The sequence below is a fragment of the Eschscholzia californica genome, unplaced genomic scaffold (assembly GCF_041429995.1).
Source record: "Eschscholzia californica isolate CP2 unplaced genomic scaffold, dmEscCali1.0.p SCAF_2, whole genome shotgun sequence".
NCBI lineage: Eukaryota > Viridiplantae > Streptophyta > Magnoliopsida > Ranunculales > Papaveraceae > Eschscholzia > Eschscholzia californica.
The window spans coordinates 57,732,372-57,750,768 of record NW_028238309.1 but is presented as its reverse complement, the minus strand read 5'-3'; the positions used below and the strand labels follow the sequence as shown (position 1 = coordinate 57,750,768).

The 18,397-nt window shown below is 35.1% G+C and overlaps 2 protein-coding genes across 2 annotated transcripts; both read left to right on the top strand.

The window, feature by feature from the left end:
- Window positions 1-10,340: 10,340 nt before the first annotated feature.
- LOC147559478 (uncharacterized) lies at window positions 10,341-11,419 on the top strand. Its single transcript, XM_086661383.1, has 2 exons — window positions 10,341-10,734; window positions 10,994-11,419. The coding sequence occupies exons 1-2, from the start codon at window positions 10,343-10,345 to the stop codon at window positions 11,220-11,222; spliced, it is 621 nt and encodes a 206-aa protein (XP_086517509.1). The 5' UTR covers window positions 10,341-10,342; the 3' UTR covers window positions 11,223-11,419.
- Window positions 11,420-14,632: 3,213 nt separating this feature from the next.
- LOC147559477 (late embryogenesis abundant protein Lea5-like) lies at window positions 14,633-15,477 on the top strand. The gene is made up of 2 exons (XM_086657817.1): window positions 14,633-14,776; window positions 15,132-15,477. The coding sequence occupies exons 1-2, from the start codon at window positions 14,706-14,708 to the stop codon at window positions 15,358-15,360; spliced, it is 300 nt and encodes a 99-aa protein (XP_086513943.1). The 5' UTR covers window positions 14,633-14,705; the 3' UTR covers window positions 15,361-15,477.
- The last annotated feature ends 2,920 nt before the right edge of the window (window positions 15,478-18,397 follow it).

The following is an 18,397-nucleotide window of genomic DNA, read 5'->3' as shown; positions in this document are numbered from 1 at the left end:
TTGATGATTTGTTTCAGATCAAGAAAGTTATTATTGTCTTTCTCTCTCTAAAGTTTGTATTAATGATCACGATCTTCATGAGATTAATACTTCATTTCTAAATCTTACAAATCGAGTTTACTTATTGTTTTCAATCAATCATCATATCAGTTATCAATAGATTTGGAGTTTATTCAAAGTATGATATTCAAATTTTCTCCAGATCTGATTTTTTTCCGTACAGATTGATGAAACGTGATTCTGTCACACGGTTACTCGTAACAGAATTAACATTATATATACTTTAGAATAAATTACCATAATGTAACGTAAATTATATAAACTTTTTCCTGCGATGTATATCAAATTGAGAACATGATATATGTTCTGGTTCTGCAAATTTTTCACGAATAACATTAACATTATATTATTTTGTGTAAATCATACGTAATTTATGAAACATTATATATGATTTAATATCAAAACTGTTCTCGTTTCATTATTAGAACATCTTTGGTTTACATATGTAAATCCTCTGTACATTTCTGTAAAGTACATATAATTTATTCAAATGTTCATATAATTTACTGCAAATAATATACTTGTATATATAATTTATTTGAATTAATCTATCTCACTTTGTTATCACAGATGGAGTTCCAGGCAGAATCATCAAATCAAGATAAGGAAATCAAACTGAAATCAGATGGTTGGGATAAGATATTTACAGAACCATGACAGTTATTTCCTGGGGGTGCAAAAGCTTTTCGATATGCTCTTAGGCAATATAGCATCAACACCGGTCATGATTTCAAATTCATAAAGAATGATTCTAAGCGTGTAACTGCTGTGTGTCCTGTTGAAGATTGCAAATGGATAGTGCATGGATGGACACCATTGAAATGCGATTCTATGTTCATATTGAAAGACATGGAAATGAAACATGATTTCATTATTTGTGATAAATGTCTCATTATTTTTCATAAAGTTTGCATAATTTATTGTAAATTATACAATATAAATTCCTTCATATAAATGACTTCTATCAGAAATTACAAGGTTTGATCAATAAAAAACTTTTAAATTTTTGCTGTTATCATCGGTTATTTATAAAACATTACCAAATCCTGTGGTAAATCACGGATACTTGTGAATAAATTATACATACTTTACAGTAGTTTAAGTTATACCAGACAGAAATTAACATAATTTATCAAACAGATGATTTATGACGAAGCTTTGAACATCAGAAACTATGTCACAACATAAAAAACCATAAAAATCAACCCAAAATCTCACCATAACGTTGAAACAAACTTCTTTATGATGAAAAATAACCATCCAAACTCGATTTTATAAAGATTTTCACCTGAAAGTGATGATTGTTCGAAACCCAAACTAATCAAGAAACCTTTTCGTTTTAATGGCGATGATACCTCTTCAACTGAATCAGAATCTTGAAAGATTAAGAAAGTTGAAGAACAAAGCCCGTTTCTTACCTTCTGGAAGATGGCGATTCAATTTTCTCGTTAGGATTTTGGAGCGTCAATTTGGGGAAAGTTGTGATTTTTACCTAAACAGTACAACTGATGAGAGAGAAAGTCGATTAAGAGATTTTGTTATAAACGGAAATACCCAAAAATCACGTTTCATTTAACCGTTACCAAGATTCGCTCGACCCCACATTTAGAAATCCCGTGTAAATAGAGTTGGTACATAACTGGAAATAAAATAGAGATGGTAAGGGTTTTTTTGACCAAAGAGTAAAAGGACTAAAAATCCATGTTTTGAGAAGATTGGACCCTAAACCCTTTTTGAACATTATTTTGGGCTATATACTCACGGACCCTTTGAGATATCAAACTATAGAAAAGATGGGAGGAACTATTTAGGATATCAAGCGAAAGAACTTATTTATCTTATATGGGAGGAACTTATTTATCTTATTTGACGTATAAGATAAATAAGTTTTTTCGCTTTGATCTTTTAGCTTGTCTAAGATAAATAAGTTTATAAGAAAAAAGGTAAAAGATGATCGTTGGAGGGCAAATTGAAAAATTTGGTTTTTTCAAAAAATGGGGGTGTAGTCCAAAAATTCATATAATAGTGGGGGTGTATGTCAAAATCGCTCAAAATATTTCAACATCTACAAAAGGGTAAAATCGTCATGGTTGGCGCGTGTGTTTCACACACACCCAACTTAACTCTGAGTTGACGGTTTCCGTCCAGATGGGGGTGTATATCAAAAGTTTTCAAAAAGTGGGGGTGTAGTCCTAATATTCATATAATAGTGGGGGTGCATGTCAAATTCTCCCTTATTTTTTATAAAAAGAATTAGTTTTTAAAAGAACAACTTGTTTAGTTGTTATCCTTGCCATTTTTTTTGGAATCAAACTTCATTTAAAGGGTAAAAGGCTAATGAGAATTACATCATGAAGTTGAAAAACAAAGACACAACCAATGCAGACAAATAAGTCAAGTTATGCCCACTTGGGGTGACTCTAGAGTTGCCTGGTCCAACTAGTGGGTTGCCTTCCTGGTGCAGTCATCACGCCCATCTAGGGTGGTTTTCTAACCGCTGCTTCTTCCACCTTCATCTCTTCTCGCCTAAACCGTCGTCGTCAACCGTCGCCACCTCCCTGAATGGAAAAGTACGAACTCCTCTTTGTATTGTGGTTTTTCCTTGCCAATTGTAAGTTCTTTTCTAGCATTGTCGGTGGCTTCATCCATTAATTGCAGCAACTTGAGTCTTCTAATAAAAAATGTTATGAAGAGAACCAAAAACCACATCGTGTATAGTTTACGGATCGAAACTTCGTGGGATGAATTTTGTGCTATGACTGGTTCCGGTGCATCGGTGAAGAGAGTTGTAAGTTGTTGAAGAAACTCCCAATGATTTTCCATGGCCAAAAACTCGATCATGAAAACGAAAAGAAGACAACAAAAAAATCCTAAAGATCAACAAAACAGGCCCAAGACCAACAAAGAAACAACCTTTATTAACAAACGAAATGGGGATCTGGCGAAGGGAAGACCCTTCGCCGAAGTAGCAAATACCTACTAGATCTCTGTTGAGTGGTTACGGGGAGAGAGAGGGGGGAGCGGTTTTTTTATTGCCATGGTTATCTAAGGTGTTGTTTGTTTTTTCTTTTTTGTCTGAATTTGAATTTGCTTAACTGAGCTGATTCTGAATTGACTGAATTATTTTATGAGTTGGATATTTATTTTTTAAGTCTGAATCATTGAGTCTGAAGTTAAATTTTGACTTTTCTACCCTTCTTTAATATTTAACCATAAAATATCTAATATATCCTTGTCCTTCTCTTGGCTAAAAAAGGGGTAGAAACTGGAAACCTACTAGCTAGGGTTTCTCTCGCCTTCAAATCAAAGCGGCAAAACCTTCATATCAGAAACCTCCCCCTCCTCCTCTTCCTCTCTCTTTATCTCTAACGATGAAAACCTCTCCCTCTCTCTAACCGATGCTAAACACTCTGCCCCTCTCTCTTTGAATCCTTACCCCTCTCTCTCTAAATTTCTCTCTCTCATTGAATCCCTCCCCCTTTCTCTCTAAATCTCTCTCTCTCTCACTCTCTCTCATCGGAGATCATTAAAGCTAAACCCTTGCCAGATCCAGCGAGGGTTTGAACAGGGTAAGATCTAACAAGATCTCTCTCTCTCTTTCTCTAATGGAAGATCGACGATTTTGTGGTGGCGATTTCCTAATTTTATGGTGGTGTTGTCTAACGGTGATTGTGGTGATGGTGTTTGGTGGTGATTTTGTGGTGGTGGTTTTGTGGTGGTGGTGATTTTGTGGTGGTGGTGGTGGGAATACTTTAAAACAAAGAGAAATTTTTTTCAAATGCATGGGGTTTAAGTGTCAATTAACATAATTCAGATCTTGGGTCATTATTTCAGACTTGTTTTGAAGTCTGAAAATTGTGGGCTATTTTTCAGCCAATTCAGATATAAGCTCAACTCGGCAAAAATTTCAGATTTTCCTGAATAAAAAAAACAAACATCTGAAATCTGAATTGACAGTCAATTTAGATTTCAGATCTGAAACTTTTTAAAACCAAACAATACCGAAGCTTCCTTAACAAAAAAAATATACCGAAGCTTCCTTAACAAAAAAAATATACCGAAGCCTCTATAGGTTAGGGAGAGAAAGAGAGGGAGGAACAGGTTGTGGTAATGCTTCAGTGGCTGTGGCGGTGAAGTGACTTAGTTTTATTAAAAAAAAAAATTATGTAGCGATACGTGGTTTCTGCTATGGTGGTAATAGTTGTATACTTGTATGGTAGATTGGTTGAGGTTGAAGGTGGTAGTGTTGTCGTGGTTGTATTGGTTGGAGAGCTTAGGGTCTCTCTCTGGCTCCGGTTGGGACGGTGACTTGGTGATGGGAGATGGTGGTATCAGTCGTTGTTGTTGATAACAGTGGTTTTACGTTGGGGCGGCTGGGATTAAAATCTTCTTCTGTTTTATATTCTATTTTGGTAGTTGGGTTTAGCAAACATCTAGTCCAAATGGGTGGGTGGCGTCTATTGGGTTTTAGAGATGGGCGTTAGATAAAAATACTCGCGCCTATATACCCAACCTTATATAGTGATGTTGAATGACACACGCCACCTGCCCAGGCGAGACTGCGCCACATTTGCCCATACTAGGTTGCATTCGTTGAGTCAGCTGGATAATACGACTGACATGTTGAACATGTAGAGTACGAAAGATTGAAAACCAAATACAATATTTTACACAGTACTACAACATTATACTCTTTCTTCCGATGATTTCCGTTGTATAGTTCTTCAACAAAAAAAGTAGTAGTTCAGGGAGTCCCATCAATTTTCTACAACTTTGAAGTATAAGTTGATAAACCAAATTTTAGATGCTTAAAACATACATAAAGAGGTATCACTGAGACAAAAATTAAGTAAAAGAGAAGTGATAAACTCTCTTACTTTTGCCTCCTTTTCTTTCCAATGAGGAAAAATCGATAAAAAACTGAGTTACTAACCGACCAGACTGAGCTGATATTGGAAATTGTGCATTAGGGTTGTACCTGTGAATGATATTAAAAAGTGGTGAATAATGAAAAGAATGCCATCCTTAACGTTTACTCCAGCCGCTTGCTTTTCAAAATAGAAAATTTTAAGGATCGCCCCCTTTAAATATAGGGGAGAAAATCACATTCGGACATTCCCTACAATTCCACAGATTTTCTGATAGGAAAAAATTGTAAAAAAAAGTTAGCATACTGTAAGATCTCAGGATGGTTGGATTTGGCCAACAAATTCACTCTCTCAAACGAATAGGCAAGACTAAGTTGTCCAATTCGAATGTGTACAAGTTTCTGCTTGAAATTTTACATAATACTACTTGGTAAGCTTTATAAGTAGAGTTGCATGATTTAATCTATCATGGGTTGTAATTTGTTCCTACCACAAGCCTAATATTTTACCCAAGAGACACTCATAAGATATGGTCATGATAACTGGACTTCAGATATCATATAACAATAAGTATGATTTTGTTTAAGTCATTACAGTGACATTGATACATCAAATATGTGATAAGCACGAAACTGCCGAATTCAAACTCTTACAAAGAACGGACCTATAGCCCAACTAAACTATGGCCTAAAGACCAAAAACATTATTTATACCTTAATAATCTAAGTTCAATAAATAAAAATATAGTTGGACTTTAAGCTAAATTAGTTCGACTTTAGGCCCATAGTTCAATTGACTTTAAGCCAGAACTTAGTTGGGCTTTAGACCCGATCTAAATATTATGGACATGTTATAAATTACGTCATACGTCGAGTCGCCTACAATCTAACTAAACGAATAGATACAATGAGTTCGTTTTGACCCCTAAATTTTGTCTAACCTTTTAGTTCTATCTTCGTGACATATTTGTAATTGTATTTTTTTCCTGTCAAATTCACCTCCACTTCATCTTTCTCTGTATTCTACTTCACCTTCTTCAACTTAGTGGCGACTTTTAATTTTTTATAATTCTTTCTTTTTTTTTCCCACTTCTATATCCTCTTTCCCTCTCTCTCTCCCTCTGTTTTTTTTTCTCTCCCTCCCCTTTATTCTCACCCTATAACCTCTATGTTTCGGCGAGGGGATTCCCTTTCATCGAAACATCGTATAGTTCTAGTGGAAACTCTAGATTCAGATCCATTCTTCGTATGAGAATCCCAAACGAGTAGGATTTCTCTTCGTCTGGAATTTCAATTAGGAAAATGGGTCTTGATCTCAGTTCCATCTCAGAATCCAGATGATGTTGTTGTGAACCTCTCCAGCGGAACAAAGAGGTTAGAGGGAGAGAAGAGGCGAGGGAGGAGAGGAGACATAAGTGAAAGAGAAAAGAGAAGATAGAGATAAAGAATCAGATGATAATAGAGGTGGAGAAGAAAAAAAAATTGAAAGTCGCTAAAAAAATCGTTACTTGACGACCTTCTTAGGTTGAAGAAGGTGAAGTAGAGTGTAGAGAAAGATGAATTGGAGGTGAGTTGGACAAAAAGAAAATACTACTACAAAAATATCATGAAGGTAGAATTGGAAGATTAAACAAATCGTGGGAGGCGTATTGATGCAGGGGCACCCGGCGTGGAGACTAATTCCATGACCGGACCCGGTCATGGTCCAATTGGCCAAAGAGAGAAGATTTAGAAAGTTCTTATTTTAGTATATTTATTAATTAATTTGGTTTAGGAATTATGCTATTTTAATATTTCCAATAATTGGAAAGGTCCAGAGTTAGTCCAGTTATTTAGGTAAGTTGCAGTATTTAATTATTTAGGAATTCTTATTCAAGTCTATCTAGGAAAGTCCAAACCCTATAAGAGGGAAACTAGTTTGTCTATTATCTTCAGATTTGAGAGAAAAACCCCATTGAAGTTTTAATAAAGTTTATTATTTAGAGTTATTTGATCTTTAATTTCATTGTTCTTAGTTAGTTATTTTATATCTTTAATTCCGCTGCGTTTCTACATCAAGTGGTATCTAGAGCCATATTTTTTTTAATCAATCTTCTCATCATGGTTAATACTACTATCTCTACTACACCAACTAAGGAGAAATCACCAACTTTCTCTTCTGAATGGGACAACATCAAAGAAGGGTTATCTGCAGGAAGAAAATTGGAAGAAGGGTTCAATGAGTATAAGAAGGAAACAACAGAAAAATTCAACAACATCGATAAAAGATTCGATCAACTCAATGAATCAATCACCATCATCTCCAAGCAACTTGAAGGTATGTGTAAAAACCAATCTCCACCTCCCACCACTATCACACATCACACTCCCACACATCTATCGGGCACCACCACCACCACCACACGTGTTCCCTCTCTAGGTTTCCCACCCGAGCCAACAACACCACTATTCGGCCACACCATTAGCCACCCTCCACCAATTATCACACCACCGTTCATCAACCCCTATTCCCCACACTCGACTTTTCCAACAACCCCATACCACCATTACACACACACGTCAACCCCACCATCATTCTCTTTCACCGAACCAACAACGACTCAAAACCGACCACCACCCGAGAGCCTCTACTCGGCCGAACACCACATCCAACCCAACCACCAAACCATCAACCGAATCATACCCGGACCAACCCAACCGGTTACACCTTTCGGCACAGTCACAACTTATCAAGAAACAAGTAACCCATACCCATATACCCGATTCCCTCCTTCCACTACTAACCAAACCGAACACCCAATTTACCAACAACATCACAACCACCCCAATCCCCATTCCGAGACACGACCAACCACGTCGGTTATGGACCCGGTTCTACAACCCTCACTTCAACGCCGCCCACTAGAAACCGAGCACCCCATCCACCGTGACCAACCCGACAACAGCACACACATTCGTAACCGAGACCAATACCATCCCCTCACCCGAAACCGAGAACATAACCTAACCCATGCCAATTCCCAAAACCGCGACTCTACTCCTCCCTCAAACCGTCCTACAAACACACCTCAACGACATCCTTTGGTAGGCCATTACACTCAAACCAATCGTGAGAATTACACTTCTCTTTCCGACACCGAATATTCAAACACTAATTCTTCATACCGTATTCGAATGGAAGTACCTTCGTATGATGGTTCGATTAATATTGAAGACTTCTTGGATTATGTGTCTAGACTTGAGATTTTTTTTGATGTTATGCAAGTTGAAGGCCCTGAACAGGTACGTTGTGTAACTGGTTATTTATCTAAAACCGCTCTTACTTGGTGGAAACAGGAATCTGAGAATCGACGTTTATTACACCTCCCTCCTATTTCTTCATGGTTAGAATTGAAACCATTAATGTTCTCCCGTTTCCTCCCTCCGGATTATGAGAACCAATTATGTGTTGATTATTTACGTTGTCGCCAAGGAAGACGTTCCGTTGAGGAATATGCTTCGGAATTCCAACGACTTATTACTAGACTCAATCTCCCAGATTCTGAGTCAATGAAAGTAGAAAAATTCAAGGATGGACTTCGTAATGATATTAAAGATTTGGTTAATTTGAGAGCTTTTAATTCGGTTTCTGAATGTATTAGTGTAGCTAGGTCTTTTGAATCTGATTCACGTTCAATTTTCCGAGGACATAGTACAAGAAATCAAACTGTCAGAACTCTACCAGATGAATTAGATCAATCAAAGCAGGCGGAAGACGGTACTAAATCACTACCAGAAAATCCATATAAAAAGCCTCCTCCCGTTAAGTGTTATCGTTGTTTTGAAACAGGCCACTATTCTAATGCTTGCCCCTCTCGCGGTAAGGCTACTTTGGTTGAAAAGAAATCTGATTCGGATTCAGATGAGGATCAATTTGAAAGAATTGACACTAGTCCCGACAATGGTGATAGAGTTATGTTACTAACTCGACGAGTTCTTTTCACACCTTTCAAGAGGAATTTATCTCAACGAAAGAATTTGTTCGTTACACGAGGAACAGTACTGAATAAGGTTTGTACTATTGTGATTGACAATGGTTGTGTAGAGAATTTGATTTCTACTAAACTAGTCAATTTCTTGGGTATTCCTACAGTGATTAAATCTTCACCATACAAAACTGCTTGGATTCAGTCCGGTACTACTACAAAAGTTGATCATATGTGTACCATTAACCTTTCTATTGGTTCTTCTTATGTGTCTGCAGTTAATTGTGATGTTACAGATATGGATTTATGCCACATCATCTTAGGACGTCCATGGCAATCTGATGTTGATGCCACTTACCGTGGTCGTTTGAATGTTTATGAATTTCCTTGGAAGAAGAAAATTGTGACATTGTTACCAATTGAAGATGGATCGGAGGAACTACATGCTCTTCACAAACGGTTCGGGACGAACCTCTTGGGGGAAGAGGATGCTGATGCAGGGGCACCCGGCGTGGAGACTAATTCCATGACCGGACCCGGTCATGGTCCAATTGGCCAAAGAGAGAAGATTTAGAAAGTTCTTATTTTAGTATATTTATTAATTAATTTGGTTTAGGAATTATGCTATTTTAATATTTCCAATAATTGGAAAGGTCCAGAGTTAGTCCAGTTATTTAGGTAAGTTGCAGTATTTAATTATTTAGGAATTCTTATTCAAGTCTATCTAGGAAAGTCCAAACCCTATAAGAGGGAAACTAGTTTGTCTATTATCTTCAGATTTGAGAGAAAAACCCCATTGAAGTTTTAATAAAGTTTATTATTTAGAGTTATTTGATCTTTAATTTCATTGTTCTTAGTTAGTTATTTTATATCTTTAATTCCGCTGCGTTTCTACATCACGTATCGAACCATATAAATAGACATACCCAATTGTTTTTCTTTTGAAAGAAAGTATAAAGTTGCCTAACACGTTCTAAGGGTTGATTTCATCTCTTGGTTTTATTGTGGTTGTCATCTAAAGCACACACAGTTCCTCTAAACCACTAATTATAATAAAAAATCGTGACCTATAAAAAATGGGTGGATGTGTCAATAGGAAACGCCAACACACATTTTTTTACTCAATCTTTACTTTAGGTATACTATTTCCTGGCGAAATGGTTAGTTACTTCCACTTAAGTGCACAGAATCACGGATACATTTTTTTAGTGGAAGGATTTTCCAAAATGTATCATATACTAAACAAAATTGACATAGTTACTTTTCTTTACATAAATTTCAAGAATGATTATATTCAATATAGTATGTTATAAATACATCCAAACACGAAACATAATTGATATTTTTTCTCAATGCAATTCTACCTTTTAACTTAAAATTGGCTAAGCAGTGTCCAACAAGTTCACCACAAGTGAAGTATCCCAAATGTTCGAGAAGAGTGATGTTTGCCATGTTGACCGAGTTAGTAACGACCGATATTAAGGTAGACGTTTCCGTGAAAGTATGCCGGTTTCCTACCCACGTGGCAAACATAAAGAGAGGAGTCCTCCCGAAGAAATTTCCGCGGCCTACCTTTGACGCGTTCTCTCTAAGGAACCCTCCTCGTTTCTCTCTCTATTTAAACCCATCTATAACCTACTCTCCTTCCTCACCTCCTCAACGTTCTTCACTTTCTAGAGAGAGAAAGAACAAGAGAGAACTTCTTTTCTCCTGCTCCAATTTATATTATTACTCAGAGGAAAACAGTTCTCTCTTCCTATCTAAATACAATATGTCTCGTTCTCTCTCAAACATCAAGCTTGTTTCTGCTCTCATTGATGGCGCTTCTATCGCTATTAACAGGTGAGATTTAGGGTTTCTTATTCGTCATTTTGAACTTTTTATTTCAAATTGTTTCTTTCAATCCAACGGTTCATATACAATATCAGATGCTTAACCGCATCAGATCTAACTGATGCAACCCTGACCGTCCGATTATAATTAGAATCTATTCCGCCGTCAAATTTGAAACACTTCCAATAGATCCAGAACATTTTTTTTTACTTGGATGTAATTTTGAAACACTTCTAATTTTTGATATACTTTGAATGATGATTTACAGATCTCGAGGAATCTCATCGGTGGCATCACAAAGCGTTGCAACAAGCGTAGTAAGAGGAAGTAGTAGGAGTGTATCGAAGCAAGGTGGTGGTGGTGAGGAGAAATCATCAGGACCAGAGGTTTCACCATGGGTCCCAGATCCAGTCACTGGTTACTACAGACCAGAAAATCGTGGGGACGAGATTGACGTAGCTGAGCTCAGAGAAACTCTTCTAAACCGCAAACACTAGAAAGAGAGAAAATATTCACCGCCTTGAAATAGGAGAGGAGAGATTTATACTTACTATAGTGGATGTCTCTCTCTCTAGGCGTATTTTAGAATTATTATATTATCAAGCAGAGGATGAATTTTGTTGTAGCGGCAATGGATTCTGATGTTCACTGATTTTTAATCAAATAAACCAAAAAAAAAAAAATTTAATTTCAAGTTCTATTTTTTGGCTAATTTTTGTCTCAAATATGAAATGATTTTTATGTCTGTTATGGATCCAATTATATGCATACTTGGGTTCAAGTTAAGAAAATAATCCTAGATGAATCATGAATGATTTTTCTCATACGAGTTTATTGTTATAGTCTCAGAAAAATATCCACAATTTTAAAGGTTTTAATTGCACTTCGCATGAATACCTTTATATGCATCTCCAAACAATATAAGTTATTTGTCTTTCAACGAAGAAAAACATTAATTATTTTTATTTACATATCTTGTTTTGTCTCTCGCCATAAAAATATCATTACCTTTCAAATGTTAGACTCTACGTTAGTTTTAGACCGTATGAATGACTACTTTAATGATTATGTGATGAATGTGAAGTGTGCCGTTAAGCCACATGTGTGCTCTATCATTTAATGTTGTTTTTGAATTGTTAGCGTGCCTCAAACTCTTGACCTCTAAAGTGGTAGACTAAACTACAAACCACTCTAATTAAGAGTCGTTGGCTCTATCATTCAATGTTAGTCTAGTTGAACTACTTTTTCCACAACTTGAAATGTTAGTAATCCACTCATGAATCAATTTTAGACAAATTTTAGGTCTAAATTCAAAAGTTTGACGAGAGCTCACCCATCCTAGCTCATGATTTGGAGTTGAGAACTTGCAACTTTGCATCTTGTCTTAACCCTTATCTTGACACTTCAATATATCATTCACCACAAACTAAAACAGTTTGTTACATGTTATAAGATCCTTCAAACCAGGGTTTCCAAAAGAGAAAAAGAAGTATTGAAACGGCCTATTGTGTGTGGTAGTTAAAAACTTCACCACATAAAAGATGCATAATCTCACAATTAAGGAACACCACACTCCTCTGGCGGCACCAAGGAGTTTTTTTTTTTTGTTAAAAGGGCACCAAGGAGCTAGGAATTGTGGCCTTTGTGGTCCAAGGGGAGGAGGAATTTTGTGTGATTTTATTCATTAACTTCCAGGTGGTAGGCTTAGAAATCTTGTACTAAGTCGGCAAACTCCTTTAACTACCTGCCCAGATATTTTTGAACACATCTGTAAAGTTGAAGCATGAATCTACTGATTATCAGCTGAAGGAGAGTCAATTATATATATGCAAGAGTCGTGTGAAGACAAGTCAAGTTTAACCAATAAGTTCGGTTATTTGAATGAAGACAAGTTAGATACGTATTTATAAAGTTCAACCTTATTCAACCTTATCATTCCCATTATATACAATTAGGAATATTAAATAATTCTTAAGTCTCATTTAAATTTAGGTCGGAGAAGGATTAACTAGTATATGAACAACTTGGTTCACTTTTCTTGAAAGTAAGACTATATTTAATATCGAAAGAGGATATATATAGTTTTATTATTTTTCTAGAGATAAACTCAAATTTGCATTTTGTATTATTGGAGAGGTGATGATATATTTCAATAATAGTTCTTTTTTTTTTTGTTGAAAAATAATACTAGTTCATTTTGCATTCTGTGCCCTAACAACCACAATTGCACATGCATCCTTCAATTTTATTTTCATTTTCATTTTGTTTGCTGATAAATGATAACACCCCCAACTTCCAACACTCTCTCTTTCTCCTATATTCTATATTGGTACTTGAATCATGGAAAGAAAGGTTGATTTGAATTTTGGAGCATTCCCCAATCAATAATCTCAACTTTGAGAAAGGTAGAAAATGAAGACATTTTATTAGAGAAAGAAATTTTCTTCCACTCGAGGGGACGTCACAAAAAGATGGCAAAATATTAATTTGCGTTCTGTCTTTAGATGGGATGTTGTAACTATTTAATGTTTGTTATCGAGGTCTTTTTACTTACTGGTTGTGAACTCTTCTTATTGTTTGTAATTTTGATTATGTACGATTGTCAACTAATAAAACGAAAAGCCACCACTATTCTTTGCTCTTCATCTTATAGAATAAGAAAATAAAGCCAATGAGAAAATTTAAGAGTATCAACTATCAGCCACCATAATATTTAAGAACTATCATCCAATAATTTAGTATTCAACAAAAAAAATCATCCAATAATTTAGACTACACAATAATTGAACTTACATAATTCTAGACACGCACCCTTATTATTTCGGATGTCGGACGGGACCTAATGCGGGTTGAGCCCTAGGGTTAAAATGGGTTGAGCCCTAAGGCTCTGATGTTGGGTCTCTTCTCAAAGGATAAACATAAGACACAAGGACATTTTTGACTTAGAGATGGAAGGTGGCTTTTGGTTTTTGAAGAAGGAATAACACTTTTCAAATTGTTTATCTTGATGAAGTCAAAGAATATTGTCTTAAAGCTCCCTCGAGAAGCCATTTTAAGTAGTAGTCTCTTTGACATTTTGAACTTTTGCTTCATTTTTCCAACTTCTTCAAGTTGCAAAAACTAGAAAAAGTCATTCCAATAATAGTCTAGTGTATTTATTTCAAGCATCACATTCTTCACTACTAATTTGTGGTCAAGACAACAACAACCATAGGTGTCTATATGCTTTTATTAAAATATAAATGCAAAAAAAAAAAAAAAAAACTCATAGCGATAGTGATCCGATGTATATCTTAACTTGGATAAATTATATCATAACGGTACAATTATTATTACCATTTCTTTTTTACAACATTAGGATTCGAACTGCAGTCACTCTAGTTAAGAAACAAGAGCCTAACCAATGTTCTAAAGTGGGTTTCACATCCTACAAACTTCACTAACCTTATAAATTGGTTTTATGACTGTTTGGAATGAGTTGAGACTTCAGGGATAATATTTTCACACTAACCCTTGTAGTCTTCCCGGCCTATCTCCAGGTTGAACCTTGGTCGGGTGATGTGGCTGAGAGACGGGCCAAGCAGAAGGTCACTTCTCTCTCCACCCATACTTGTAATTACTTTGGCACGGACGGAGTTTAGTCGACCGTTAGTCCGCTACCTTTCGGAGTTGACTTTGATATATTTTGACTTTAATCAATTCAAGTAGAAACAATTTCCTCCAACCAAACAACATACTCAAATGCTAGTTGTTAAGTGTGTGGGACCTAATGTTCTCTGGTTGGCGGTTGCTCCGAACGCCAAATAGAATAAACCCATCCCCTTTCAAAACTTCACTCATTCTTCCTTTCTTTCTTCCTATTTAAACCCCTTATCTCACTTCATTATTTCAACACATAAAACATTTCTACAGAGAGAGAGAGAGAGGGAGACAGAGATAATTTCTTAGCTGCTCTGAAATTCTGAAACATTCGAAGGCAAATGGCTCGATCTCTTTCAAACATGAAGCTTATCCCTGCTCTTATTGATGGGGTTTCTCTCTCAATTAACAGGTTAGAATGATAACTTTCAACAACAAAAAAAAAGTTTGTAAATTATAAAATTACACAATTTGAGCCGTTGGATTAGACATCGCAGAGATGTAACTCAATTTAACTTGTCTGAACCAACCTACATATACCCCCCCTTGTTAACGAATTTTATAATTTGGTGTCAATTAAGTACATGATATATTTAAATCTCTCATTCAAATAAACTAAAACATTACAAATCAGACAAAATCAAAGTTTCTGACATCTGGGAAAAAGAGTAAGTCGAGACTCATAGAAAAAACAAACACTACATGGTCGACTATTCATCATTTAAACAAAATATAACAATGTTTTTGATGTTTGCTTGTGAATATAGATTTCGAGGAATCTCATCAGTGACATCTAAAGGTGTGGCGGCAAGCGTTACAGGAGGAAGTAAAAGCGGAATCTCAAAGCGAGGCGGTGAGGAGAAATCAGGACCACAAGTTACACCGTGGGTCCCAGATCCAGTGACTGGTTACTACAGACCTGAAAATCGTGCAGACGAGATTGACGTAGCTGAGCTCAGAGAAACTCTTCTCAACCATAAGATCACCCACCACTAAACATCTACCGGAACCATTTTAGAATTTTAATGGGGGCACTCTCGAGGGCCCTCACTAAAAATTGTACAATTCTTCATTTGTAATTCATATTTTTGAATAAAATAGTTCTTTTGGACAGAGGCGACACATGTTTTTACTTTCCACAGTTTTATTTTGCATTATAGAGTAGAATTATTATTATTTGGATGATACAACAAAATGACGAAGCGAAAACACTACAAAAAAGTTTGTGTCTTCGTCTAAAACTTAGAAAACCGAAACTTAACCAGATTAAACTAAAAAACTGAATTGTTATTGATAAAAGTGAATGAATAAAACAACTACTAGATCATTTTTATATACTTTTAGTGTTTCCCTAATCTTAATCAAATTCAAAATAACAACTTCTAAGAAAATAAAATACTAGAATCTTAAGAAAATATGAAACTACCTAAACCAAGGAACACTTATCAGAAGTAGTAACAAAAAATCTGAAAGTCTGTTTTGAGAGCCTAAACGATGAAATTCGGCCATCAACGTGGATTTCAATGTTCGGAAGGTTATTTCGCACTATCCCTCAAAATTTCATCCAATTCTGACACCTGTAGTTTCAATTTTTTCAATTTTAGTCTGTCATCTTTACATTTGGCCACATCAATTTCGTCCATGTATTTATGGGCTCAGTTCTTCTGCATCACAAAAGTACAAAGATGAAGTACTAAAGATGTTTAGGTGGCATACCAGATATGATAGTTTATTATTTACTATTAAGATTATGAAATTATTCACTAATAAGTTATTTTTGGGGTTAGATTTAACTTTCATTTAACAAAATCTTTTTACAGAATTAGCCATCTCCATCGTTTAAAAATCACGATATGATAGTGGACATAAAAAAAAATTAGGATACTGGACATAAAAAAAATTAGGATATTGATCTGGAAAACAATTAACCTCGCGGGATGTTAATCTTCATTCTTCAAAAATCACTGTTAAGTAAAGATATTCATTAATAATTAACGAAACAAGAAAGGAAGAAAATCGGAGACAATTCTTTTTGTTTTCTAACAACTCAACTACTTGTATAAAGATCTTAACAAAAAAGAAATTACTTGAATTTTTGATGAAAAAAAAAACCTACTTGTATATGGGATTTGTTTAATTAAAAATAATTTTTTATTGCTCTTAGTTTTCCACATACAAAATCTAAACTGAATATGGTGGCTTCTCTTATTGTTCTAATAAAAGTTATAAAATATTGGAGACATTTTGAGCCATTCAAAAACTAAAAACAACTTTTAAAACCATGAAGTGGTCATACTAAACAAGCTAAGAATAGGTATTAAAATATAATGTAAACAATTGTGATTTTCTCCACTATGATAGACACAATGATTGTTCACTACGTGTCTCCCTCCGTAGAATGTTTCAATAAAAAATGTTCTTAAAAAGAATATATTTTAATATGCTAAACACGTATCATTTACGGTATCGAGCTAAAACACCATCTCATAATTTTTTAAATATTTTTATGGACAAGAACTTTGATATATTGAAAGCAACCAAAACACAAGGATATCATAAGAAATGGACCATGTCACTAGTTGTGGGTTCATATCATGGAAGATTTCTCTAATGTTTAAATATGTATATTTTCTTTATTTAGGTTCTTTATAGTTAATGATGATTATCTAAACAACAATTCAATAATTTATCTTTGACACCTAATCTCTTTCAATTGCTATTTTATTTTGTTTTAGTGGATTTGCATTATTGGTGAAGTAAGATGCATGCATTAGTTAGATGACTTTTCATTTATTGCCCTAACCAACCACTAAACCACATGGTTCTAATTCCAATTTCACTTTTTATTTTGTTTTTAGCTTTCAAACATTATACCTCAACAAAAATAAAAAAACATTATCCTTTATTTCTACTAATTCTGTGAAGTAATTCAATGAAGAATCAAGGAAGTGAACCCTTCATCAAAAAAAAAAAAAAAAAGGAAGTGAACCCTACCGAAAACAGGAAAAGCCGTCATATTACTTCCCAACAGACACATTATCGGAAAAAAATAAGGAGGCTAAGATAAAACACAAAGTTTAAATTTAAATTTCTCTTTTCGTCTTAATATTGATAGTCATTGTAATTTGAGTAACGGTAACTGCACCTTAGACTAAAGCCGGAGAAAATAAACATTTTCCCTTTATTATTCAAAAGATTTTAATACTTTACTGTTGTTTCTCTGGTATTATGAAAAACCAGGGTTATGTCTTCCTGTTTTAATAAAAACAAGGATATACCTTCCTGTGTATTTCTGAAATAAATTCAGAGATAACTTTTATGTCTAAAACTTAAAAAAGTAAAACCAGTATAATCAAACAAAGATTAATAAAAAAAAAAAAGGTTAGAGAGAGAAAAGCCGAGTCGAGTTGTCTCTTTCCTTAAGACAGTGAACACCCTGGTATTAGTACTAAAACCAGTGAGATGTTTGTCTCTCAGGATACAACGGCTGTACCTTTCAGTATGACGACGAGAGTACTTCGTTTCTCTGAAAGCGTGCGAACTTAGAACAAGCAGTAAGAACGACAGATGAATTGACTTCTTAAACTCTAAATGCTCTTAACTTTGAATGCTAAAAAATTTCGTATTTTGTTTGCTGGATTCTGTTTGGTATTTATAGAAGTATTGGTGACCTTTCTATTCTAAAGAACATACCATAAATATATGGAAGGTTCTATATAAGGAAATAAAATGTTTCCTCCTTCATAAATGTGGTACTAACTCAAAATCCCGGTTTTGAGTTAATGGTACCCATACCAAACGAATTTTGTAATAACTCACTCATACGGAATCGGATTTGGACAAAATTTGAGTCTAAATTCAAGAGCTCGACGAGACAAATCCAACTAGACGTCTTGATCGAGATTCCGATGAATATAGGTACCTCAAATTAAGGAAAAACCGGTCCAGCTCCTTTTGAGCTAAGTACCGATTCCAACATTTACGTCCTAGAAGAATGAGGAAGAGAATAAACATTTTGTTGGTACAACTGAAT

Coding starts and splice junctions, on each gene's coding strand:
- LOC147559478 (XM_086661383.1), top strand. CDS start 10,343: ATGTTGACCGAGTTAGTAACGACCGATATTAAGGTAGACGTTTCCGTG. Junction 10,735..10,993: donor GCTTCTATCGCTATTAACAG/GTGAGATTTAGG, acceptor GATGATTTACAG/ATCTCGAGGAATCTCATCGG.
- LOC147559477 (XM_086657817.1), top strand. CDS start 14,706: ATGGCTCGATCTCTTTCAAACATGAAGCTTATCCCTGCTCTTATTGAT. Junction 14,777..15,131: donor GTTTCTCTCTCAATTAACAG/GTTAGAATGATA, acceptor TTGTGAATATAG/ATTTCGAGGAATCTCATCAG.